The sequence below is a fragment of the Juglans microcarpa x Juglans regia genome, chromosome 7S, assembly GCF_004785595.1.
Source record: "Juglans microcarpa x Juglans regia isolate MS1-56 chromosome 7S, Jm3101_v1.0, whole genome shotgun sequence".
NCBI classification, from domain to species: domain Eukaryota; kingdom Viridiplantae; phylum Streptophyta; class Magnoliopsida; order Fagales; family Juglandaceae; genus Juglans; species Juglans microcarpa x Juglans regia.
The window spans coordinates 18151523-18177560 of record NC_054607.1 but is presented as its reverse complement, the minus strand read 5'-3'; the positions used below and the strand labels follow the sequence as shown (position 1 = coordinate 18177560).

Sequence of the window (26038 nt, the reverse complement as noted above, 5' to 3'; positions counted from 1 at the left end):
GTCATTCAACCGTATTGTAAGGCTTCAGTCATGCGTAAAATGCATCAACCCCGCTGCAATTTCCTTCACCCAGTACTCAACAGTCACAATACCCTTGCCCTGGAGGGAAACCGTACGTAATTTTTGCATTAGTTGGGTTCCAAACCAGGAATCGCATCCTTTGTTAAGGCATCAAAAGCCATACGAAATCATCCATCTTTTGTTCTCTCAATTGCGAGCCATATCTGACAATGAAATAACGGCGAACCAGTGTTTCAATGTTGGAAACGCAAGCAAGAAGAGGGTTTAACAGCAGTATAAAAGACATTGCGTTTGCAGAGTCTTCAGGGTTTCACCATAAAATTAATTAATTAATTTAAAAAAAATTAAAATTAGAAGAAGCAAGCAAGAATGGAGATGAATGATATTTATGGCGTATTAGCAAAACCTGTATAGCAGCAAGTCATTTCAAAGGACCAAACAAGAAGAAGGATAAAGCCATCAAATTTGAGCATTACCCATATTTCATAATGCGATTGAATTTGTTCTCCACGGTATCTCTTACAAATAAAAGCAAATGATCACAAGAAAAGAAAGAGAGGGGAATAATTATTGAAGATCAACACCATGAATTTTGATCAATATGCTTAGGATAAAATAATTTTGCACTCCTCTTTGGTGGAAATGTTCTACCCCCGAAACTCATTTAGATTGAGAGATGAGATAAAATGAGTTGAGATGGTTTGTGAATAGTAGTAAGATGAGTTGAGACTTATCTCTCAATCCAAACTAAATCTTCCAAGATCAGCACCAAAGCACAAATCATAACAAGCAGACTACAGAAGTTCTCCGACGATCTCAATGATCTTCATTAGATTTTTATCTCATGCATGCACCAGATCCAAGTCGTGTTAAGAACGTAACAGTCACGGTGCTTATCTGGGAGTAGCCATTGCTGAATTCTTCACTAAAAAGTGCGTCACATAGCATCTGCATGAACTGATCCTTAACGATGCTGTTTGCTATTCCCAAACCAACACAGGTCAAGTAAAACATCGGGCCTTATAAAGTTTCTCTGATTTGAATCGTCTTTCTTTACGACATAATGACTTGGATCCTGATTGTTGACCGTTTCAAGCATAGCATCACTACCTGCATAAGAATGAATGGCAAACTTTATCAACATAATTACATATTTCATCTTACAGAGTGAATCCACAGTTTTCAACATTCTCACCCAGCATTGTTTCAATTGATTGGCATTTATCCCTTGAGCTTCCACTGACAGGTGTATACTCGCTGAACACTGATGCAGTAGAATGGCCCAAAGGTGAATTTGGGTCACCATATGTCTCACATGGATTGATGGGCAAACCTTTCACCACATCTCCTGGCATGACAGAAGTATCCAAACTTTGCTGGGGTGGATTCTTCCTTGATTCTTTCAGAGTACGTGACTGATAGACTATTGCTTCCAACAGACCATGGCTCCTTGGTGAGAGAAAACCTGAATGGGTCTGCTCTGTCAGAGGAGACTGGATCAAAGTATCAACAGAATCGAGTAAAGGAAGTGGGGAAGCAGGCTTGCCCCAGCTACCCAGTCGAGTTTCTGAATATTGGAGTGAAGGGAGCTCCAACTTCATAGCCACAGATATGGGCTCGGAAGAAGAAGAATTGCCATTTAAAAGGGCATGGCTGCCAGAAGGAACACCTAATGGTAACTGGTCACTGGGGTCAAGATCTGGATCAAATGAAGGCGGCAAGTTAAAGGATTTGGCAGCCTTCTGATCATAAGAATAATCCACGCAGTGATTGAAGACTGGGAGAGCACTGCTGACACTACCATCCAGACCAGGTAACAGCGCCTCCAACTCTTGAAGGCATCTGGGGGGATGCCTTGTTCGGAACAGCAAGTCATAATTATCGGATGAACTAACACCTTGTTGGAGCATGCTGCTCGCAGGAACATCAAGTTTTGGGGTGTAAGAGAGATACCCGTGATTGAGTAAATTATCGAGTTCTACAACTGGAATCTCAAAATTATTTCCCTGCAAGAGATCATGATGGTGTGCGTCCCCAGTGGTCAACATCCCATTGTGATTATTGTCTTCACTACCATTCATTACCGCAGAACACACGTCAGGCGGATAAATTGGTGTGCCTGATCGTTGTAGTCTCTTAATTCTTGTATTCCAGTAGTTCTTTATCTCATTATCTGTACGACCAGGCAGCTGCTATAGGGAGAGAAGGAAGAATGTCAAAAGGTTGATAGGTCAGTCTATTCCTGAACATATGAGCATACAAGACAAAAATGAATAAACATATAAACATGCAAATAAACATATTGGTAAAGTAATGTAGCATTACAAGACTGGTAAAAGGCAAAACATAGTCAACATCGAGCTCACCATATGGCTGTCTTCAGCTGCAAGGGATTAGAAATGCGTGATTTGCAATACAACCATGAATATTTCAAACTAGTCTCTGTTTATACTGAGAGGATGTTAGATATATCACTCAACTAGCCACAATCAGAAGTATATATATATATATATATATATATATGGTATCGACATCCAACTGATGGGGACAACTAGCCGGTTGAGGAAGGTTAACAATAGAGATGGGAATCTGAATTCTAAAGCACATATTTTAATTTCGGACAGCAATGGTGCTGCAGGCCCCACCTAGGATTTATCTAGCTTGTTTGACTGTTGGAGCTTTTATTTTAGCAAAAAGAGGATGTTAGATATATCACTCAACTAGCCACAATCAGAAATATATATATATATATATATATATATATATATATATGGTATCAACATCCAACTGATGGGGACAACTAGACGGTTGAGGAAGGTTTACAATAGAGATGGGAATCTGAATTCTAAAGCACATGTTTTAATTTCGGACAGCAATGGTGCTGCAGGCCCCACCTAGGATTTATCTAGCTTGTTTGACTGTTGGAGCTTTTATTTTAGCTGGTTCTAATGATAGGTTCTTAATTGTTAATCCAGGAGTATTAATTTAGTACATATTATCAAGTTGGGTTTCCAGGGACTTTGTTGTCACATCCAACCCAAAGGACTGAATTCCAGAAACCCCAGCACGAATCTAGACTTCTTCCTCCTGTTTTCCTCTCCCCACCCCCACTCCCACCTCTTTTCTGATCACAGACAATCCAATAACCCCTAATTTTAGACATACAGCCCCATCCCACTGGTTCTGTGACTCATCCGCTTCACATAAAGGGGTTTTTAAGGTCTGCCTCATAAACAAATCTAATATTAACAAAGTACCAATTTTCTTTTGTGAGAAAACAAATGTTATCCCAACTTTTCTTGAAAACATTTTTGAACTAGCTTGCCTCAATACCAAAGATTCGTAGTGTGAACTTAAGTAAGAAACTGGCAGATTACTTGCCTCAAAAGGAACATAATTTATAGGCATAATGAAGCTGTTCACATGACAAATCCAAAAAATTCATAATAAGCTCAGTTGGTTTGAAATAACCAATTTGTGCATATATGTATGATATAGGGTTTAGGAACATAAAGGATTGAAAGCAAGCCAATTATATAAACATCTTACATGAATGGTTATAGCCATTTCACCAACCAATATAATGCATTTGCAGTAATTAGAACATTTCTTCCCAATTTCAGACTATATAAATTCAACTTGGGATGCTTCTATTTTCAAAACAAGGGAGTAAGAATCCAATTTTTTTTGAAGTAGAGTAAGTTTCCAAAAATGAGGGTATAGATGCTGAAAACTCAAGTGTATCCGTTTGTACTCCTGACATCAGCATCAAACATCTGCCTGAAGAGAAATTTTGTTATTCTGTCAGTCAAACAAGAGATAATTAAGCAATAAAGCCAGCCTAATTCTGAAGAGTGGGCTCGAGAGCTTAAGATGTTACTATACTTGGTTTTTGACATTTATCCCATTGTTTTCTCAAGAACCAAACCCTTCAGATGGAAATTTAATGGCTGCTCAATACGAAGTGTTAATCAGAACAAAGGTAGCAAAAGCTCGCCATCACATTACAAAGTAAGAACCAGGAAAAACAAAGCACAACAACAGAAGTATCTTCGTAATTGGGACAATGTTGTTTAGTAACAAAGTACCAAAACTCTAGCTATTGTACATATGCTAATATTGCACACATACCCAGTCAAGACAAAGGTAAAAAAGCAATCAACTGAGAATCAATTAAGTCAGGAAAAACAGGGCTAAATACTAATCAATCCTTGTGGTTTGACCTTTAGACAAATTAATCACTGACTTTTAATTTTGAACATTTTCGAACCTATATTCTCAACTTCGGTCATTTGGATCCTTCCGTTACAAACCCGTCAGACCCACTAGCAGAGCCCTTGCCACATGGCTCATAAGCCACATCGTCGCCAATTACAATGCAACACACATCATATTTAGCTGTGTGTACATCCACATGTCACAATAAATAACAAATATTTAAAAATAAAGAAAAAAAATAAAAATCTAAATAAAAATATTACAGGACGGGACAAGAGGTTCCCTCCCAAATCACCAGGTGGATTTGGGGTGGCTGCAGCCATCATCCCAAGTGAGAAAGGCCCTTTGATCGAGAGGGGACCTCCCCTCCCAATCTGTAAGCCACGTGACAGGGGCTCTGTTAGTGGATCTGACAGATCTGCAACAGAATGATCAAAACGATCGAAGTTGAGAATATAGGGAGTGGAAAATTTCAAAAGTAAAAATCATGGAGTAATTTGTCTAACGGCCAAACCACAGGAGCTATTTGGCATTTAACCCAAAAAGATGACCATGTTCCAGAACTACAGGATCGAACAATTCTGCTGGTGTCAAAAGGAAACTTGGGGTTATGAGACTAAGAAGCACAGACAGTTATACGGCACCATGTTCACATCAGCGGCCATTTTCAGCACATCAATCATCTAGGATCACATGAACATTGAAAACACTCTCATAGGCTATTTCCATAATTCAATTTCAAATAATAATAATAATCAACAACTCCCTTACATATGTTTGACATTCCCTTATATATAATCATAAATAAAAGATTTTAAAATCAATTTAAGCACTAAAACCACATTATAAGAAAACTCTGAAACCTCGTGGATTTTACCAATTGACTCCAACGTTCAGAGCTACCAAAGACTCAAAAGCAATCCAACAAAAAAAACTAAAGAGAAACAACTGTACTTAGAGACTCTAAATAGACTTAAAATTCTTTGACCAATCAAAATTACAAACTAAAAAAACAACTAATAAGACAACTTCAAAACCTCGATAACTCCTAATATGATAACTCAAACTCATTCAGCCAAATTGACCAGTTCAAACTCCCATATGATTTGTAAATGGGCTCCAACTCTAAGGCTTGCGTCCATTACAGAGCTCCGTCTGCCACTCCCCATGAAGTCATGTAATTTCTTCTTGTTTGACTAATCTCAGAAATATTCGGCTGGACTTGAAACAACAATAAGAATTTATTTATTAATTTTCTCTATCTTGGGCATGATCGGTATCATTGGCTTTCATGGTTAAAAATTTTCCAAAGACTAACGCAAACTGGCCTGCATCAATATGTATCTAAATATGTGGGTGCACTTGAGTGTGCAGACACATAGAGTCCAATGTCTGCCCATTAAACATGGGCATGAGATGTACCTTATAAATGAAAATACTATTCACATCTAAAAGTAACTAGACATATCAGAATATACTTATTAGGAAACTAAGACTGAAAGTAGAAAATTTTCACTAACCTCTGCAGCCATTCGAGCCCATTTGTTTCCCATCTTAGCATGCATTTCAATGATACGGCGCTCTTCCTCTGAAGTGAATGCACCCTTCTTCAAATCTGGTCTTAGGTGATTCGCCCAACGTAGACGGCAGCTTTTCCCACACCGGGAAAGTCCTGAGTGCTTCTGTACAGCATTCCAGTTCCCCTCCCCATACTTTTCAACATATTCCACCAAAATTGCATCTTCCGCTGATGTCCAAGGGCCTTTCTTCAATGGAACTCCTTCCAAATCTCCTTCAGTTTTAGCTTCTTCAACTGATTCCAAATCTCGGCTACCCTTTGACTTTTTTGAGCTCTCACTCTTGTTCACTGTGCCCATCATCTCCTCAAATATTCCTAAAAGATCATGAAAATTAACATTCCAACAAATAAAGAAGCAGCAAGTGAGTTGGCAAATCAGAACATGTGGAAGCAAAACATACAGATTAATGGATGGGAAATATTAGCTGCAGCAGCTTTGTTTATATCAGAAAGAGAGAATAAACACGAAATGAAAATAGAAGGGAAAAGAAGACAATAGACCAAGGAAAAACTTTTTTTTACAAGTAAAAGATTGTATTAATAAGAATAGGCATATCCCAAGTACACAAGGGGTATACAAGAGGTAACACCTTGTTAGGAGGAATAATGGAAACAAGAAAATCATGAAAGTCTAGGCCATTGAAATCTACAGCTTTAGCCCATAGGAATAAAGTTTTAACAAAGAATAATCTAATCTCCTCGAATGAGCACTCCTTATCTTCAAAAGAACGATCATTTCATTTCTTCCATAGGAACCATAGAATACAAATAGGAACTATCTTCCACATAGCTGTGATTTGTGGAATAACACCTAGGTTCGTCCAGCTGGCCAGAAGCTCGACCACAGTAGCGCTTCTCTCTCTAACCATCTGAAGACATCATCCCATAATGCTTTAGCAACCTCACAATGCAGTATAAGATGATCAACAGTCTCGCTACTCTTTCTGCACATACAGCACCAGTCGACAACAATCACCCGGCGTTTCTATAAATTGTCCATAGTCAAAATTTTGTCCAAAGAAGCTATCCAAGCAAAAAATACTGCCTTGGGAGGCACCTTATTGTTCCAAATCCTTCTCCAAGGAAAGTGATTGTTCTACGGATATGTGAAGGACTTATAGAAGGAATCAACAGAAAATGTACATTTTCTAGTGGGTACCCACCACAAACTGTCAGTTCCAAGAGTACCAACCAAGGAAAAACTTGCCCTCGATTCAGAAATAAAACAATTGTATTTCAAGAAACAGATCAGCTATCCTTGAAATTCATTTTACACTGCATCATTCAGACCTGAATGAAGCCTGAGAAACTAATGCTACCCACAAAGAATGCTTTGATGAAAACCAAAAGAGGATTAGAAGTTAAAAACGTACCTCCAACACTTTTGAGCAGGAAATTTCCAAACTATAAGGCCTTTTAATACATTTTACACTAGAATATGACTTATTGGCAAAAGACACCAGCAAGTTTTCAGGCATTTTTATCAGCAATCTTTTAGAGGAAGGTGGAAGGGATTTTATAACTCTATGTAAGAAATTGAGAGACTTTTGGTTTCTCACATGTCCCAAAGTGCAAAAAAAATTAAAGAGCCAAAGCTTTTACTATGCACTTTTTTCCTTTTGCCGCAACCTAGCAGAGGACAAAATCTAAACCTCATGGTTGGCTCGAGTGGTAAGGGTCTTGGTCTTGGTCTTGGTGGTATGCTCCTTCTAGGTCTAAGGTTCAAACTCGTGTGCGCAAATAATTTTTAGGGGCCGAGAATTTACCCTTGAATTACCTAAGGTGCACTTGCAGGAAATTCTTTACCAATTGCTTGTGCGCCCTCAAGATTAGTTGAAACTTCATTCACGGGCATCCAGCACCAATAAAATAGAAACAAAGCACTAAATTTGTTAAATTCAAAGCAGGACAAAACTTAGAAGAATTGAACCTTTACCCAATTGAATACAAGATTAGATAACTTGCAAAACTCATTAGAGTCACCTCAAAGTCTTTAATTCACCCCATTTCCGAAACCCAGAAGGTCTAGTGCACTAATCCAATTGAGAGAGGGGGTGGGGGATTACAGAAAGCATATATATTAAAAGCAATGAAACACAAAGCTGTGGAATGTTATGGACCATGAAACCTATCTTGAACAAAATTATCGATTACTGAAAGTAGGTTAAATGAACTCAAAGGCACTTGAATAATTTCAACAAAAACACAGTATTATCAAAAAGCTAAAAATTATTCACTGCATAATCCCTATAATGCAGAATACAATAATATAGAATAATAATGAATAATATGATTAATAAATATTAACTCTAATATAGAAGCAATTAATACAGATTTCATGTAGATAATAAATAGAGGTAATTTATAGACATAAGCGGGTATGGGGTATCAAGCCCACATCGTTAGGTTGGAAGGCAAGGGGCTATATTTGACATTGATTCATCGTTTTTAACATCTCTAATTTAAAACAGAACGTGAATTTCAGTTTCATTTGGCTCCTTTATAGAAGAGAAACATACAAGGAAATAGAATTATTTCGGTTTTCAATTCATGCTGAACGGTCTGGCTTCAGTCCAGTTCCTGTGTGAACTGGAGAAAGACAGATGTCGAAAAGTGTGCACATTCAGATGTCCAATTAGCACCGGAACTGGACAGAAGCAGGATATACAACTGGATCTAAGTTAATTAGTAGCTCTAGGATCATTGAAAATTTTGTGTTCTCGGGTCTTATTGGAGGAAAATTGTTTTCCCAAATACAGAGAACTTACGATTCATAAATACAGACAAGAATAGAATTTCACTAAATATCACAACTGCAACAACAATAATTACCATATTCATGCTAATAATAATTATTATAAATAATAATAAACAACCTATCTTACTAAAAATAAGGAAGGGCCCAATCTAAGCCCATCGTTATGAAGCTACAAAAGCTGATGATGAAAATGATAATGAATAGAATTGGCAAGAAATGACCTTTTTCTTTACCTGAAATATTGAAGACTGCTGGAGTTGCAGAGCTCAAATGATTGGCATCAGCCACTGATAATTTGCAAAACCCCAAAACCCTAGAAAACTCGCTCAATCCAAAACAGCAAGATAAATTTGAAGCGGAAAATATTTTAGAAAGTTAAAAAAATAATAATAATAAAGACGATAGGAAACGCCAAGATGGTCCTTAAGAGCTCGTTTCAAATACCGGAATTCACCAATATTGACATAGAATTTCTCAAATGCAAGCTTTGGTCAAACGTATAGAAAAATAAACATGAAGCCGATAAATCAAGAAATCAAGAGCCAACGTGAAAACGGACATTCAGTTCAACTCTGATCCTCTAGTCAGAAAAATAATATTAATCAGAAAAAGAAAGAACAGAGAAGTTCCCAGATCCAGTTAACAAAGACCCAGCTTAGGAACTTTAGGGGAAAAAAAAAAAAAAAAACCCAGTGAAGAATGAGAAGCAAGAAGGTGGATGAAAGATAGAAGGAAGGAGAGAACGAGAAGGAAATGTATACGTAAAAATCCCCCCGACCCTAACCGTAGTCAGTGAAGAAGCAATTGCTCGATCTGAGCATAGAGTCAGAGAGCGAGAGTATGTGAGAGCTGGGTAATAGAAAAGTTACAATCTTTTTGACGTGGAGAGGAACGGTGGATTTGAAGATGAAGCAAACGAACAAAATGTTGGAAGAAACCCAATTTTAATAGAAAAAAAGGAGGCCGCAAAAAAGGTGGAAATCAGGAGAGTCAGAGATGAGCCAGCCACTTTTCGCTTTTAATATCTTGTGGATATTTTGGTTGTATTTTATACTCTCTGTATTTGGAATCTGGAATGCTCCTTTACCCTCTCCCTCTCCCTCTGGATTCTCCCACTCTCTCAGAATATCAAGGTCCTCGGCACAGAAATCCCAAATGAAATGGCAGAAAAGATAGAATTGTTTTTACCTCGTTTAAATTCAAAATTCACATTTAACATATTCAACTTATCTCGTTTCATCTCATTTTATCATTATAAATTTTATAAAGTTTTATATAAAATATAATAAATAATTTAATTTTTTTAAATCTCAAAATAATTTTTTTAAATTTTTACATAAAATATAATAAATAATTCAATTTTTATTTAACTTTTCATAAATCATCTCTATTTATTTCTAAATTCAAATCACTTCTTATCTTTATTTTTTCCCCCCGAGAGTTATTATTAATTTATCCGGAATATCTTAGACAACCAACAACCCACGGATCTCCCCCCTGGGATCCATCTGCCAAGTGCCAGGAGATATCAGGTATCTCTCTCCTCGTGCACTCTGCTTGTGGCCCATGGGGCATCATTTTGGAAATTTTCTATTCAATGCTCATAAATCATGTGTATGTATAATTACTAGTTCCACGCATAACAGATGTATAAAGATAGCCAAGTCGTAATTTAGAAAAATGATACTTGTAATCGTGATTACGTAAGCATCATATATTCACTTTAAAAAATTAAATAAATATAGGATTCATATGAAATAAAGTTAATTTTTTAATAGTAAATCTCATTTTTTTTCAAAACGATTGTACGGTACTTACATATTCTACGACTGCATATAGTATTATTCCGTAACTTAACCGTTCCTCTTGCTGCTTTTCCTGTCAACTTTGGTTCATAAAATATAAATATGTTTTTTAATAAGTAACTTTGGTTCATAAAATATTTAGTTGTCAAAAAGAGAACACCACAAGACTTGAGGCCCAAAATGATAACAATTGATGCCATCAAGGTCCATCGAGATTTACATTTGATAAGCAAAAGAGGAGCCAAGGCACCACCAGATACATATTGCGTGGATAGGACAAAAATAAAATGTATATCTCGCTTCATATGCTGGCATGTCGCTAGTTTAACAGATTACCGGAAATTCCATAAACCAACCATCTCCGGGCCTATCATTCTAGGCTACAATGAATATCGATCTTCTTCTTCTTTTTTTCTGTTCTGAGCAATGAATATAGATGATCTTCACTTTCATTTCAAAGCTCCTAACCTCTAACCCTTTCAACTGCTGTTATCTCATCAACCCCAAGTCTGAAGGTGCAACCCGGACAACCAGAGGGCTACTAACCAGTGAGTCTCTGTTCCTCCATGACAACAACCCAAAAACATATCCCTTTGATGGAGCAGCCACCTTGAATTTCACGGTAAACTTGATCTTCTGGCCGAACCGGTCAAAGATTAATCGCTTTGGCACGACAGTGACATTGATTCCCCTGGGAGAAGAAACTAAAGCATTATATATACTTTTTGGTTTCCCAACATTGGTCACAGTTCGAGTTACTGAGAAGGTGTCCTTGAGATTAGGCACCGTGATAGAAGGATAGTTCAGGGAAGATGGTGTTCTGAAGGCCCCATGACATGTACTGTTGTCTCTTGTAACCAGATGTAATGACCTCTTGTCATAACCGATTGAACAAAGAAATGATATGTAGTCTCTTGGTTTTGCATCATAGATGAGTCCTGGATCAAGGACTCTCGTTGGGCTCACAAACCTAGAGCCATAATCAAATGCATTACCCCTTCTTCCTTCCGGATCCACTATGAGTGGTTTGCCGTTCTTATCCAAAACAGTAGCTGCATTTTCCATCAGTAATCAGGTTCTTACGTGGAATGACAGTGATTTACGGTACGTTTAGTTTCTAAACCAAACTCAATCCATCTCAACTCATCGTTACAATTTTTTCAAATTTTAATATAAAATATAATAAACAATTCAATTTTTTCAAATTTTAAAATAATAATAATATTAAAAAATAATATTAAAATAATATTTTATCAACTCAACTCAATTCATTTAGCATCCAAACGCACTCTAGTAGACTTCATTAAGGATACGTTTGCTTACTAAACTCACCTCAATTCATCTCAACTCATCATTACAACTTTTTCAAATCCCAACACAAAATATAATAAACAATTCAACTTTTTTAAATTTCAAAATAATAATAATATTAAAAAATAATATTCTAACAATATTTTATCATCACAACTCAACTCAACTCAACTCACTTCAACATCCAAACACACTCTTATTCTAAGCAAACTGCTAAATGCAAATATATATATATATATATATATATATTATATATATATACTAGCAGTAAGTAACGTCCAAGGGACGTTTGCCTATTTTTTATTTATTTTTATCTAGTGATTAAGGAAGTATTTTTTTTAATGATGTTGTAAATTTTTTATTTTTTTAAAAAATATTTATGATAATTAAAAATATACATGAACAAAAGAAAATAAAAATAAGAAAAGTGAAATACAAATTCAGGACACATTTTTGAGTTACTTTTTTAATCAGTTCTTTTTAGTTAATTAAGAATATTATCATATTTAAATTATGTTAAAATTTTAATTATTTATATAGTTTTACTTTTTTTAAAATATTTAACAAAATTTCATTATTTATTTAATGATGAAAGATTAGTATTTTATAAATTAAATTTGATAATTTATTTATGATATGATATTTATATGTTAAATATATATTTTAAATTAATTTAAATCAGTCTTTAAATTTTTACCATTAGATCAAATTTAGAGAGTTACGATGAAGGGTTAGATTTAAATTCCAAAAAATTTCATTTTCCCATCACTTACAATATATCAAAAGGAAAACACCATGTACACAGAAAATTCTTACCGAAATTCTTTACCAAAAACTTTTTTAATTTTTTTTTTTTTTTTTTTACTTAATGATTAAGTAAGTGTTTTTAAATGAATATGTGATTTTTTTTATTTTTAAAAAATATTTAAATAGTTTTAAAAAATAGTGAAAGAAAAGATAAAAATAAATGAAAATAACGTATAATTCATGTGAACAGTAATTACTGTTCACGTTATACGGCATAACAGTGATTACTGTTCAATTTACTGTTCATCACGATATAAACACTTTTAAGATATAGGCATATATATATATATATATATATATATATATATGAGTTTGAACCTAATTCTCCTACTTGGAGACTAGTCCTTATGTCGTCTAATCTAAAAGGACCTTGGCCATAAATCATATATTGTTAAAATAAAATCCGTATGATGTTTATAATGTTTATTAAGAGTGATTAATAAGTGACAATTAGACTACTGATATATCTCTATATAAGTATATGATTCAGTCTGATTATAGCGTTGCAATAGTTAAGATTAATACATCCATAGAAATCCAGTTAATGACTCGTGTAATTTCGCTATTTCTATCATGGGCAAAATCAGAATTCGAATATTATAAATATGTAGTCATGGTCTCCATTCTAAATTCACTTTTGACTCATATGTATCTAATGGTATTGAGATTATAAAAAGTGTGAATATTGGACGTGGTTTGACATGTGGATTCTCCATATCCAGCACATGATCATGCGAGCAATGTGATCGATGTGAATACAATTGGAAGAATAGATCTCTCCCCTTGAGTATAGTTGCGTCCATCTCAAATGAGAAGGGAAAGATCTCTGTCTCGTCACACCGTATGTGCCCATCAACACGCGATGGGGTGAACATATGATCTTTTTCCTAAAACTGGCGATGGGGATCTCCCACTTCATGCTGAGACAAAGCATGAGGTAGGAGGAAAGGGAAATCTCATCTTCCCCCCACCCCTCCATTCACAAGCAGTAGACAATGCAAGCGATGAAGTTGTAATGAATACAACCATGATTGGAAGGATAGATCTCTTTTATATGATCATGATTGTGTCCACTATCAATAACAAGGGTAGAGATCTCTCCCTTTCCACACTTTGTGACAGCTAGGAATAAGGATGGCTTGAATTTGTAGGCTGTGTATATTCATAAAACAAGAAACTATTTGAGAGGATAATTCCCCCAAATTTACCAATCTCAAAACATAATGGTAGCTCATTTTCACAGTGCATATAAAGACTTGAATGACAAGTTATCTGTACAATTTTTGGCATATATTCTTTATATATTCTCAATCTTCATACAAAGATTGATTCACAGTAGTTTTTAATGCCTATGCATATTGGCAAACAGTGCCCAAGTATCATCTCTCTTTCTAATCAATTTCAGAATGTACATAATCAACAAATACAAAGTTCTTCTGTAGTTCATGCAAAGCAAAAGCCGAGCCAGAGCTAAGAAGTGCAAGCCCGGCCAAGAAAATCCGTAATTGCATATCTGATGGAATCCCAGCCGTTGCACAGCAAATAACTGCTGCACCAATTAGAAACTTTTGCAATGCCTGGAATGTTGTATAAGCTCCTTTACATGATGAACATTTAAGAGTGTGCTGCTCAAATCTGTCCAACATCTGCAAAACACAATGGAAACAGAACTAGAACAAATCAGTAGCAATACCAATGTATCTTGTACGTTGTGCTGACCTATTAAGATAGTCTCTTAATTGTTGAGATTAAGGGGTCATTTTAAAACATGATATACCTTTGTATACAGGCATTTTTGTGTATGTCCTAGCGTCTAAAAAAATTGAAAATTAATTAAATAAAAGAAGGGTTCAGGATCTTACAGAAAAGAGCCTTCCCCCATCTGGTTATAAAATTGCAATATTTTTATTGCTCACATCTTAGAAACTAAGTAGCATGTCTATACTGTATTATCAAAAAATCAAGGAACAAAATTCAACAAACTCAATATAGACCTGCTCTAAAAATGTGAGAGACAATAAGTTTCCACACCTGACGTTTTGATAAAACTGTTGATGGCAAAGGTTGTTGGTTGTTCATGCCAAACCACTCAGGTTGGCTGTTCCCATGTCGTCTCAACCAATTTCGAAATGCCAAGACAAGGCGATCAGCTTGGGTGGGTGTAAATGTTATTGTCGTATACTGCTTATTAACATCAGCGGAACCCTCCTTTGTCTTTGAAAGGAATATCTTCTCTTGACCTTGGAGGACAATCATGTCCCCATCATACACCTTATTTGAAGTCCAATGCTCATGCCATCTAGGAACCACCTAACACCAGTGCATACATAATAGGAACTAAGTTAAAAGGATATGATCACTCATTAAAATGGAAATAAAAATCAGATATTATTTAAACACACTTTGACACAAAACTTATCATTACTCAGTTATTACGCAAATGGAATTATACCACAAGAAGCCACTGTGATGTAACATCAAGATAGATTTATTCTTTTCACAAGAGGGCATGATTAAACTTAACACGTTTGCTAATCTAAGAGAAGCAATTACAATAATTTGCATAAGAAAATAGCAAGCTAATAAAAATGATCAAAGAGAGAATTTAACTAAAAGGGAGAACTGATCGGAATGCCCATCTAATTGGTGCCATTTTAAGCTAAATAAAGAAGAATGGTCCTAGAGTTCTTACCTGCCACCAGGAAGGCCCTGGTACTGTGAACTGGAAGAAGTTTCTGGCACTGCAAACAATAGATCGAGTCTTCCCAGGTGCCATTGGCACATTGAAGGAACAAATCCATATTATCCATTTTTTGTTGCCAACTATCGGAAGCTTTGCGTCTATTTCTATTCTGTTAAACATCAATGCATGTATGAGTAGGACTCAAATTTCTAAGCAACCACATACAAGAATCAAGTCATGAGATTTTATTAGTATCATGCAAGCACCACATTATCAATGGTAAATGCAAGAATATGCAGCTTTAACTGCTTATGCGAGAGTGGTAAACTTACTTATTCATATAATAACAAGGTGCAACAAACTCGGCAGTGATCCGTGGGTTACCATCATTGGCTCCTGCAAAGCCCCAGTGACCACTAGACTCTAACTTAAAAGGCAGAGGTTTGGCTCTATCTCTTCTTCCCGTAACCTGTAAATAGATTTATACTTTGAAGCAACCTACGTATGGAGTGGCAGGTGATGTCTAAGGTTCAAGTTCCCTTAGGTGCATGAATATTCTACCAAAAAAAGTCATCCATTATAAAAAGCGCAAATATTTACCATTCTTCCTTATTTAGCAAGTTTCCTCTTTAACAACTTTCCCCATAATATTTCAGTTGAACAGATCATGGCCAGCCATAGTGTTCCTTGCATTTCTAAATCTTATAAACCAATAAAGTCAAACATATATGCAGAGTTAACTTTTAAATATTAATGAGCATTACACGTACATAGGTCTCAGCATTAGACTTGCCACAGGCACACACAACACAATAATATACCAACTGATTTCTGCTTTTACAGAACCAGAGTTTCCTTACTCTCCGAGCCTTATACAGAAGAGTATTGCTATTCATAAGCCCCACACACCACAATTTTTTTATTTTTTATTTTTTAAAAATTTTTTTGGTTTTATTCTTCTTAAAACAATTGAATTCTTCTACACATACCACACATTTGGTAAAAGAAAAGAATTAAAAAAATCACAAAAAGGGAGGTGTGTGGTGTATGAGGCTTACAAATAGAATTTTTCTATACAGAATCAGAAGGAATACCTATTTCATCCTGACAGCACTTGTTGTCTGAAGCAATATTAGAGAAAAGAGAGAGTCAACCAAACACAGGCAAGCTGTTACGTTAGTTCCATATATGCTATAGTGGTTGGGTTATAAAAACACATATCCATGTTGAGAATCAGGTTTGATTATCTTCTTATTGAATTAAAAACTGCATTGGCAATGCACACAACACACACGGGGCAGCATCACAATTGAAGAGCTACCAAAATTCATCCACTAACAGTAGGCCAAACTATCATAATAATGAATTTGATTTTTATACATAGGGCAGCATCACAATTGCATAAATTCAATTTAATATTGTTACAAATATATACCTTGTGATGAGCAAAATCAATGTGGGAAGGATCAGATACATTCTCCATGAGGGTATCATAGCCATAGAACAGATCACGCTGAATTGTCACCGACAAAAACTCAGGTTTATCGAAGTCATCAGGCAGCCTACATAACAAAACAAGTTTTTTAAAACATTCATCACATTGCAGTGAATTTTATATTCATCAGACTTAATATCATCATGAATCCACATCCTCAACTTAATGATTAAATCAAATCAAAATAATTGGAAGTAGATTGCAGATATGAACTGAATCAATCACCTGGGAGGCTTGGTAGTTTGTGCTCTTTCCCATCCATTCTCATCCGGCCAAACGAAGAGTAGGCCTTGTGACTGCATCGTAGGGAACTTCGTAACGCATGCTCTTGAAGACTTAACAGCACGAGCTTCAGGACCTTCAGATGAAGCCTGAGGGATCCTTGCACAAGATCCGCAGCCATCAAATGACCAGCCATGGTATGAACACTGCAAGTTGCCGCCTTCATCAATTCGCCCTTCCTACAAACCATATGAACTCATCAGGATTGCGAAAAGACATCAAGAACTCAATTACTCACCTTTGTCATGGAGGATTTACAAGATATAAAGAAACACTTGTATCTGATTTTATATATTACATCATTTCGGGAAACAATAGGGCATGAATTCCTCTAGAAACCGAAAAAAAGAGGAAAAAACAGAGCATGTAGCAACTTTATCTTTACCAACATATATCCTATGCCACTTTATCTACCGAACTAATTATTTAGCTATTTATCCATCGAATTGTTTATCTATTGTTTAAAAACCAAATATAAGGTGATCGTTTGTTAAATTAGTTTATTTTCCTTTCATAGCAATCAAACAGAGCATAACTTCAATTTGCACAGGAACTGGAGTGTAAAAATCAAGAAGAATTGGAGAAGATTAATTTACAGATAAGGGCGCGAGGCGGTGGGGCATTTGTCGTCGAAAGCGACCCATTCACGAGCAGACCTGTCGAACCAGAGCACGAGATCTCGACCCAGAAGCTGAAACGGGGTAGGGAGCAGAGGATCCAAATCTTCGATCAAAGAAACTGGGTACCAGTGATCCCTCCAAGCGAACTTTGCATTGGACGAGCTTTCCTCACCGTGCTCATCCTCAACTCCATACCCTTCTATCGCATGCTCTTGTTCTTGTCGATTCTCCCCAGATGCTGGTGTGGTTGGAGGAGCAGCTACACGTGGAAGAGAAAGAGGTCTACTTGCTCTGTCTCTACTCGTAGTGAGTGATTTTCTTGAAGAGAGGCTTGGGATATTGGTGGAGATAAAGGGAAGGGTGGACTTGGGTGGCGATGGTGGTGACGATATTGTGAGAGTTGCAGAAGGAGCAGAGGCCGAGAGTAGCACTGCCATGATCGTGTCTAATAGTTCAACTTCATTCCCGACGATATTCCGTCTTTACACACTACAGAGAAGGAAGGGGGGCGTGTTGGGTTGCTTTTTCACACGAAGTTCAAGAGCTTTGCGTGCAAGTTTGAAATGGCTGGGAGGGTGATGGACACCGATGCAAACACAGTTCACCCAGTATCTCTACGCCTCAGTTTCTATCTTAATTTAATTTATAAGATACAAAATTAATTTTAAAATTAATTTTTTAAATTAAATTAGATCACGTAAATAATATAATTTAACATAAAATAAATTATTCATTCCACTAACAGTCGGATTAATCAAATTATTTATTGTTGTGAATTCAAAATTCTCTCTTAAAACTCTGTACAAAATTTGATTGGATTTATATATGATTTTATATAAACTCATAATTTCATACCAACTCATATTAAAAACAGTTGTAATACTTCCATGTATGGATTAGTGTGCGTACTTTCCTAAACTTTAGGATCTCAAGTAGAACAGAAATGAACGCATGAAATTGTCCTTTTAAATTTTATCAAATGTTTAATGTTATTCTAAATACGAAAAATAATAAGAGTTGCAAGGTCTATTTTTTTCATTTCTTTTTTACTTCAAAATCTTTTAAGTTGGGGAAAAATCTTGAGGCATGTTTTTCGTGCAAAAGTATCTAATATTACCCGAATGGCACTGCTGCCGACCAAAAGACAAAAACAGAGGAAAAAGGAAAACAAAAAAACAAAAAAGAGGAAATTTGGACGAAGTTTGTACTGCGAAGCCGAGATAGATGGATTGGCTTTTAGCAAAGTACGTGTTTGACAATGTGTTTGGAATTGGAGTCGAGACAGATGACAATAACCCTTTTAATTCCTTGGGAGGTTTGAAGAGCGAGTAGAGATGAGATAAAATAAGAGTTAAAATTGAATAAATTATTATTAAAATATAATTTTTTTAATATTAATTTGTTTTGAAATTTGAAAAAAGTTTAATTATTTATTATATTTTATTTAAAAATTTAAAAAAATTATAATAATTAGATGAGATTAATTGAGATTAACTACAACCCTGCTATCCTGTTCTTGTAATATTCAACACCTCCACAGGACCACAAGCATCTAACCTATGAGTCTATGACTTTCATAAAGCTTAATCTGAATGGGGGTTCAGTTCCATGGAACCCAGCATCCACAGCTCAACTACAACACCAGCCAGATATCAATTCAAATGGCCCACTCCCGATTCCATTTTGAATCAAAACATGGCTACGATGGCTAACTAACCAAAGAAAAATAAACAAGTGGGGACGAGAGAGAGAGAGAGAGAGAGCATACATTACATATCCAGCATATTGGGATAGTTTTGGTGGTTAACCCATATTGGATTCAGCAATGTTGCTTTTGAAGGGGATGCTAAACATGTGGAGGTAGCTTTACAGAGAGATCTTGAAGATTTTAAGTATCATTGGCCAAATTGTTCAAGAAACTCGTAGAAAGTTATCTTATCTGCAGCATTGGAGAATTACTCATGTCAAACCTGAAGGAAATCAAGTAGCACATGTTCTGGCAAAAATTGCTTTGGATTTAGTCAGTCATAGAGTCCGTATGGAGTCTATATCAGATAGTATTCAGCCTCTTCTTGTACTAGCTGATTCTATGTTTCTTCATTAATGGAAAACTTCTTCATTTACAAGAAAAGAAAAAGAAAAGACAGTTATATACCATAAACCAAACTTTTCTTTCTAGTAGAAGCACAGGCCAACATACAGCACCCAAGCAGACAACCCCCGAGATTGAGTGCTCGACCCTATTTTTTTTTAGGAGCAATATGAAAGATAATTTATTGTATTCTAATCGTAGCAATAAAATCCGTAATGGATGGTCTATCTCATACATATTTTCACCGATCTGCCCCAATTAAAAAAGAAATCTTATACTCCCAGTAAATTGCCTGCTCCAGTAGAATGCAGGATCACGATATTAAATCTTATGCCCTGCTCATTTAGCTCCGGTAAACCGTGCAGACATCCCTGACCCAGAATCCAAAATGATCTAATCCGATAATGTCTAGTCTGAAAGAGTAACAGATTCATATACAAAACAGACATAAATGAGCACATTTTTTGCTTACACCAAGAGAAGGTCCAAAACAATATGAATCATTTCTTCTGGTAAGCCTGGTGATCGGGTCCAACATCGCGTGAACCAGTGTTTATATAAGGCCCTCGAAATGTTGCCTGGGGTGGCAAAGGCCTTGATGGATCAATAACAGGCTTTCTAGATGACCTGAATTATACAATTGATGTTATTCTAACTGATGCAACCAAATAGAACTCTTTACCAGTACAAAAAGCAATTTACTTACGCCATGTAAAAGGGAAATGCCAAGCCTGCAGCTGCAAAAGCTACTAAGCTAGCGGCAACAATGGCATTGCGAGCTCTCGACATGAATGTTACAACAGCAAATTAAAAATATGACCTGAAAAAATGAACGAGAAAAGACCTGTTAAGTGCATCCATCAACCAAAGTTTGAAAACAAAAATACGTGTTCAATTAGACAGCATGAAATCACTAGTCACTAGGAAAGGCATAAGAGTAAAATTGTGTTTGCAAGACAGTATTTTGTAGCTAGTTTCTATATATACAAATATGCATACACACGCACATTCATATATGCAGAACAATGCAAACAGATAGCAAAGTTAGGTCTTCAGCTAGAATGGGTAACGGTATCAGGTGATGATCCGGTTGATTATCTCCACCAAAGACAAAAATTGCCAGTAATTTTCCAGAAATGTTCACTAATTACAGTTTGTAAGCAAGGTATTCTTGCAGTAACTGCAGAGATACCCTCTAACCCACACAAAAATGAACATATTCGAGAAACAAAAATTGCTGCAAGGAGCCAGAGGAGTAAGATAATCAGAACGGTGTAAATCAGCAAAAAAAAACAAATCAAAGCTGTCAACCATGGCTGATTAAAAGATATGTGAATATTAAAATTATGCTAAAACACTCGCAGATTGTATGCGTCTCCAACCAAAAAAAAAAAATGGTGCATCCAATTCACCGTGCTTTGCGACAACAAATGGAAATCAGTAACAAAAAGCAATCGAAAATGAACCCTAAGGGGAACGACATAGCACCAAGCATATATTGAATCACGAAGGAGTCGCATCAGAAAACATCGGGAAAACGAGTTATACCTCATACGGATTGAAACATACGAAGAAGATTGGGTCAGTTCGGAGCGTCGCAGAACTGAAGGGCAGCGAGTTGAGGCGAATCGGCCGGACTCGGGGAGGTAGCAAAATAGCTATTAGCTAATTTTATAGAGTTATTATATTCATTGTGAGAAAAAAATAAAAATTAATAAATTTTTTTAATTTTATATATCAAAAAATTTTATATATAAATATTTATTCAATTAGTTATTTATCTTTTCAAAAAAACATTTATTCAATTTATTAAACCATATATATAGCTCCAAACAGCACATTTCTCCTTTTTCTTTAGCAAATAATAAAAACTCCATTAAATTAATAGAGATCCAAAGTTGGTTTATTATCGGCAATGTGTCTATCCTAAGATTCAACGCGGTGCAACGAAATAATTGAGAGAAAAATTATATATATTAAACCATATAAAATTATAATAAAAAACCAAGAGAATTAAAAAATCGTAATATATAAAAATAACTCTCCAAAAGCTTAATATCATCCGGTTCAATATTTTTTGTGCTACAAATAATTCTCAAAACTCCATTTTATAAATATGAGAGGATAGTGAATATGAAATGATGATATACGAACTTATAATAATGAATTGAAAATTATTGTAATTGTAAAGGAATTACATAAAAATAAACATACAAATTGATGTAGCTTGATACAGTACGACAGATTATAAAATTATTTTTATTATAAAATAGATATAACAAATCACATAAAACTATATCAATTTATATGTTTATTTTTTTATACTCTTTATATATATAAAATTTCTCGAATGAATTTAAAAGTTTCAAGAGTTGTACATTAATGGATAAGAAGGTTACAACATTAAATAGAAAGTTGGTTAGTTAATAATGTTTCCCAGTGATCTAGATCAGTGGGTTCCAAAATAAATAAATAAATTGATTTGTTCATTCTATATTTTTTCCTATATCAGATTTATCTGCTTATCAACATCCAACCTTCTAATACTTTGTTGAAGATGCAGCTGATCGGACATTATGTGATGCAGACAATGGGGTCTAATAAAAGTTTTATTACATACAATCACTTTTACGTATTTTTTATATATTTTATTGATATGATTGATCAAAATAATTATTTTATATTAAAAAAATAATACAATCAATCGTAACAATGTACAAAACAATAAAAAAAAGTAACTATACATAAAATTTTTGATATTTTACAAATATATGGATACAGTTCTTCGTATGATATGGATGTGTGTGTATGGTACAAAACCATGCGATGTGGAAAGAAGCGTTCAGGTGAATGGCAGAAGTTTGAGATGTCTCAATGGGAGAGAAAATAGAGAGTTAGTTAATTTGTACCCAACTTTTTTCTTGTCCGATTACTTGAAATAAAACCAGTTTTTTCCCCTTTCCAGTTTCCAGTAAAAAGCTTTCAACTTTGGTGTTCATTTTAATTTCCACCAAATTTTATTTAATATATATATATATATATATAATACGCTTTGCCCGTGTCATAATGCTTTTTCCAGAGAGTAGTATCCCATTAAATAGTTGAGGTCAAGTATATTCAGGTTGGTATAGAAATGTCCACAAGACAAGCCGAAAGAAACAGAAACCCCGTCATCAAGCTCAGAATCCATCACAGTTGGTCTCTGTGGTTCCAGCAGCAAGCACAGATATAATTGCGGCAGAAGTGAACATCAAAACCCTAATGGGATAGGCTACCCAAATCTACAGAATATTTCAATATCCTGGTAATTGCAAACACAATACATACTAGCCATCCAAGTCTCAACCCAATTAAACATTACATAATCAAGAAAAGATTAAAGTTCTCCAAATTTGGAAAAAGCATGGCCATTGAATTATAGAATATGTCATATGGCATCAGTTAAAATGATACTGAAACAAATCAATGAATAAGGATGTGTCAAGAAGATGCATGTATTAGTCTGATGGAATAGGCATGTAAATTATCAATTAAGGATCCGGGTAAATGAAAACACAGAAATCAATATATATATATATATATATATATATATATATATATAACTATAGCCATTTTCTATCCAAAGGTGGCATGTACTACAGAAATTATGAGAACAAACCTAGAATATCATCATTTCTGTAGTAAAAGCCACCTTTGGCTCATTGATCTCATAGAGAATCATAAATTTTCTCTGGTCAACACTTACTATATTCAGCCAACATCAGTTTAGAAGACAAATAAATAATATCAAGGAATCAACAACCAGATAATACCCAATATGCATCAATGCTTTTCGTCAAAACTCTAGAGAAAATTAATGGGTCAAATGAAATGTGGAAGCATATACTAGTGAGCCAAGCTGAAACAGAGTACCATTACCCTTAATTTCCTCAAAATCAATTTAATGTTACAAGTAATTAATTGTTCTTTGTTTTTCAAAAAACACAATTTTTACACAAAGGCCATATACGAACCATCCATGTAGAAATAAGTTCAAAAACAACATTTGAAGCATAAAAACACTATTCTATTGCTTTTTATCTCCAGCTAAGAAAGACCAAAACCACAGAGTGCATAGAAACAACATAATTAAAACCCACCAATGAAACAAAACCCACACTAAAAAGTAAAGTAGTAAACCAGCGGTAAACTAACATATTTCTATGCAGTGCCAATGACAACTATAAAATTCCCCAAACAGGAGAATTATTGATACAGACACGAAGCCAAGTTCAAACATGCAAACATACTTCTTGGGCAAACATAAACCATCATCCTTAGTCATTCATTCATTTCACTTGAAGATATGAAAAGCAACTGGCATGAAACAATGATCACTTAGCAAGCAAGTTCTGCTGAGCCTGATTCTCCTGCTGCTGCTGATAGTTGAGAGGCCTCCTGAAGAGCATGATATGTGGTTCCGGGCGATGAATTGCATAGTGGACCCACCCACGGCTCTGCTGAACCCCAATCGCACGCCATTCATTCTGAAAGGAATGATCAAAATAGCAAAGTCCAAAGTATTCAGTAATCATAGCATGTCCGATTACTCTGACCTTGTTTAAAATCAAAGGGAAAAAATACCGTTTCCCAAACAAAGAGAATACATGCTAATATAAAAACCCCCAACAGGCCCTGTAAACTAGACATGAGCACGAACTCAAGTATTTAAATATGCCATTAGACTCACGTCAAATAAAATCTAATAATTTGTGGAGTTTATATATCCAGTGTATCAACTCAAAAGAAAATTACAAAATCAGTTTTAAGATTAATTCGAAAAATATCCGGATGGAATCGTTGTTTCGATCCGATCGGCCTCAATTTTGTCTTGACTTAGCGTTTAATTTGAAGGTCATGCTGATTGTTAATAGTGTGGCGGTGTATTGTGGTTTCTAGACAAGAAAAAAAAAATGTAAAATCTCAGAAACCCTAGTTACTCACCTCAGATAGGAGGCGACTCTTGGGCAGCAATTTCGCAACTTCTGGAGGAAGCACAACATGCCTGTACGAACAATCAGGGACAAGATTCCGCCGTATTTCATAACCAAGAGGAAACCAAAATATAAAAAATCCATGAAAAAAGAAGAATACTGAGATAAATTGAAAAGGCAAGTACCGGTACTCGTAAGTGTCATCGAAGTACTTCTCTGAGTACTGGATCTGACCCATCTCTCACTCCGGTTAGGCTTTGCTCTGAAAGAACCACTATCGTTCGCTGCCTCGCTAACTCGATCTGTGGAAAATAAAAAATGCACAGAAATCTATATAAGAAATAAAAGAAATATACGAACTATGAAATTCTCAAGAATTAGACATAGGAACGGTTAGAATCGTGACCTTAGAAAGAGAAGGAAAGAAATCAGAAGGAAGGCAGAGCCTAGAGAGCGATTGTTTTTTCTTGGCGAGAAAGTGATTGGCAATGGAAAAGTGGCGCAATTGGAATAGGGAAGTTTTATGGGAAATTTACATAAAGTCTATTTTGTGGATTTTTGAATCTCAAATTTGGAATCCTTCCCGCCTTAGCTTTTGTTTGGGTCTAGAAATTATTTACTCGTTGATTAGTTATCTCGAAATTAAAATTTGGCTTATATCTGTCTTTTTAGCTTTTAATATGACTCAAAATTTAAACTTTTTATTGGATTATTCATTCCATTTTCTATTATAATAAAATATTATTATTTTTAAAATAAATTTTTTAATGCAACTTTTTTTTATATCTTAAATACTTTTTAATTTTCATTTTTATAATCTCAAACTCTCCCCAACAAATAAAATAAAATAAAATTACAACTACCTGATAGATTACTTTTTTATAATCTCCAACTCTCCACGTTTTTATTTTCATACTTTTTTTTATTTTTATTTTCATTACCAAATAAAATTATATCTACCTGGTAGACTACTTAAGTGTGGAAAAAGGAAAAGAAAAAGAGGAAACGAAATGGAGAGAAAAAAAGTGGAGTTACAAATATTCATTAAAAATTGAATGACCCTTGAATGACCCGTTAATTGGCAATGACCTAGCTATTGTCAAGTCTAAAATTTAGTTAGAATCTTATATTTTAATTATAGTATTAACTTTTGACTATCTGAGTCTACATTAGATTAGTCATTTTAAAATTAAAATAATATTATTATATTATATATTTTAATAATATTTGACAATTTTTTTTTCATATTTTGCAAATACACTTCATATATTTTAATAATATTTGATAAAAAAAATTATATAACAATTATTGAAACCAATAAACTAATTTTTGCCAACCCTTCTTCTTTTGCCAACAAGTAGAGTCATTAACTTTAATTTATAGTACGGCAAGTC

The 26038-nt window shown here is 34.9% G+C and overlaps 4 protein-coding genes across 7 annotated transcripts; all 4 read right to left on the bottom strand.

Moving 5' to 3' along the window:
- Positions 1–475: 475 nt before the first annotated feature.
- Positions 476–9720, bottom strand: LOC121241329 (transcription factor GAMYB-like). 2 transcript variants are annotated; one of them, XM_041139055.1, is made up of 4 exons: positions 8810–9720; positions 5760–6150; positions 1217–2213; positions 476–1131 (listed from the first exon to the last, which is right to left on the bottom strand). In XM_041139055.1, the coding sequence occupies exons 2-4, from the start codon at positions 6117–6119 to the stop codon at positions 986–988; spliced, it is 1503 nt and encodes a 500-aa protein (XP_040994989.1). In that variant the 5' UTR covers positions 6120–6150; positions 8810–9720; the 3' UTR covers positions 476–985. The 2 variants fall into 2 exon arrangements, with proteins under 2 accessions (XP_040994989.1, XP_040994990.1); XM_041139056.1 differs by having other exon boundaries at positions 1217–2210; positions 8810–9719.
- Positions 9721–13726: 4006 nt separating this feature from the next.
- Positions 13727–18194, bottom strand: LOC121241321 (pheophorbide a oxygenase, chloroplastic-like). The gene is given in 8 exon segments (XM_041139047.1): positions 13727–14145; positions 14531–14809; positions 15192–15351; positions 15515–15651; positions 16618–16744; positions 16903–17138; positions 17556–17578; positions 17581–18194. Coding segments are annotated over 8 exon segments (1653 nt in total). The 5' UTR covers positions 18017–18194; the 3' UTR covers positions 13727–13890.
- Positions 18195–19822: 1628 nt separating this feature from the next.
- On the bottom strand, positions 19823–21368 carry LOC121241322. Of its 3 annotated transcripts, none has more exons than XM_041139048.1 (3): positions 21220–21368; positions 20378–20491; positions 19823–20298 (listed from the first exon to the last, which is right to left on the bottom strand). In XM_041139048.1, exons 2-3 carry the CDS (start codon positions 20458–20460, stop codon positions 20172–20174), a joined length of 210 nt encoding a protein of 69 aa, XP_040994982.1. In that variant the 5' UTR covers positions 20461–20491; positions 21220–21368; the 3' UTR covers positions 19823–20171. The 3 variants fall into 3 exon arrangements, with proteins under 3 accessions (XP_040994982.1, XP_040994983.1, XP_040994984.1); XM_041139049.1 differs by having other exon boundaries at positions 21160–21300; XM_041139050.1 differs by lacking the exon at positions 21220–21368 and adding an exon at positions 21034–21159.
- A 2350-nt stretch (positions 21369–23718) lies between these two features.
- Positions 23719–25209, bottom strand: LOC121240216 (cyclin-dependent kinases regulatory subunit 1). The gene is made up of 4 exons (XM_041137613.1): positions 25051–25209; positions 24830–24946; positions 24655–24715; positions 23719–24197 (listed from the first exon to the last, which is right to left on the bottom strand). The coding sequence occupies exons 2-4, from the start codon at positions 24880–24882 to the stop codon at positions 24045–24047; spliced, it is 267 nt and encodes an 88-aa protein (XP_040993547.1). The 5' UTR covers positions 24883–24946; positions 25051–25209; the 3' UTR covers positions 23719–24044.
- Positions 25210–26038: the final 829 nt, after the last annotated feature.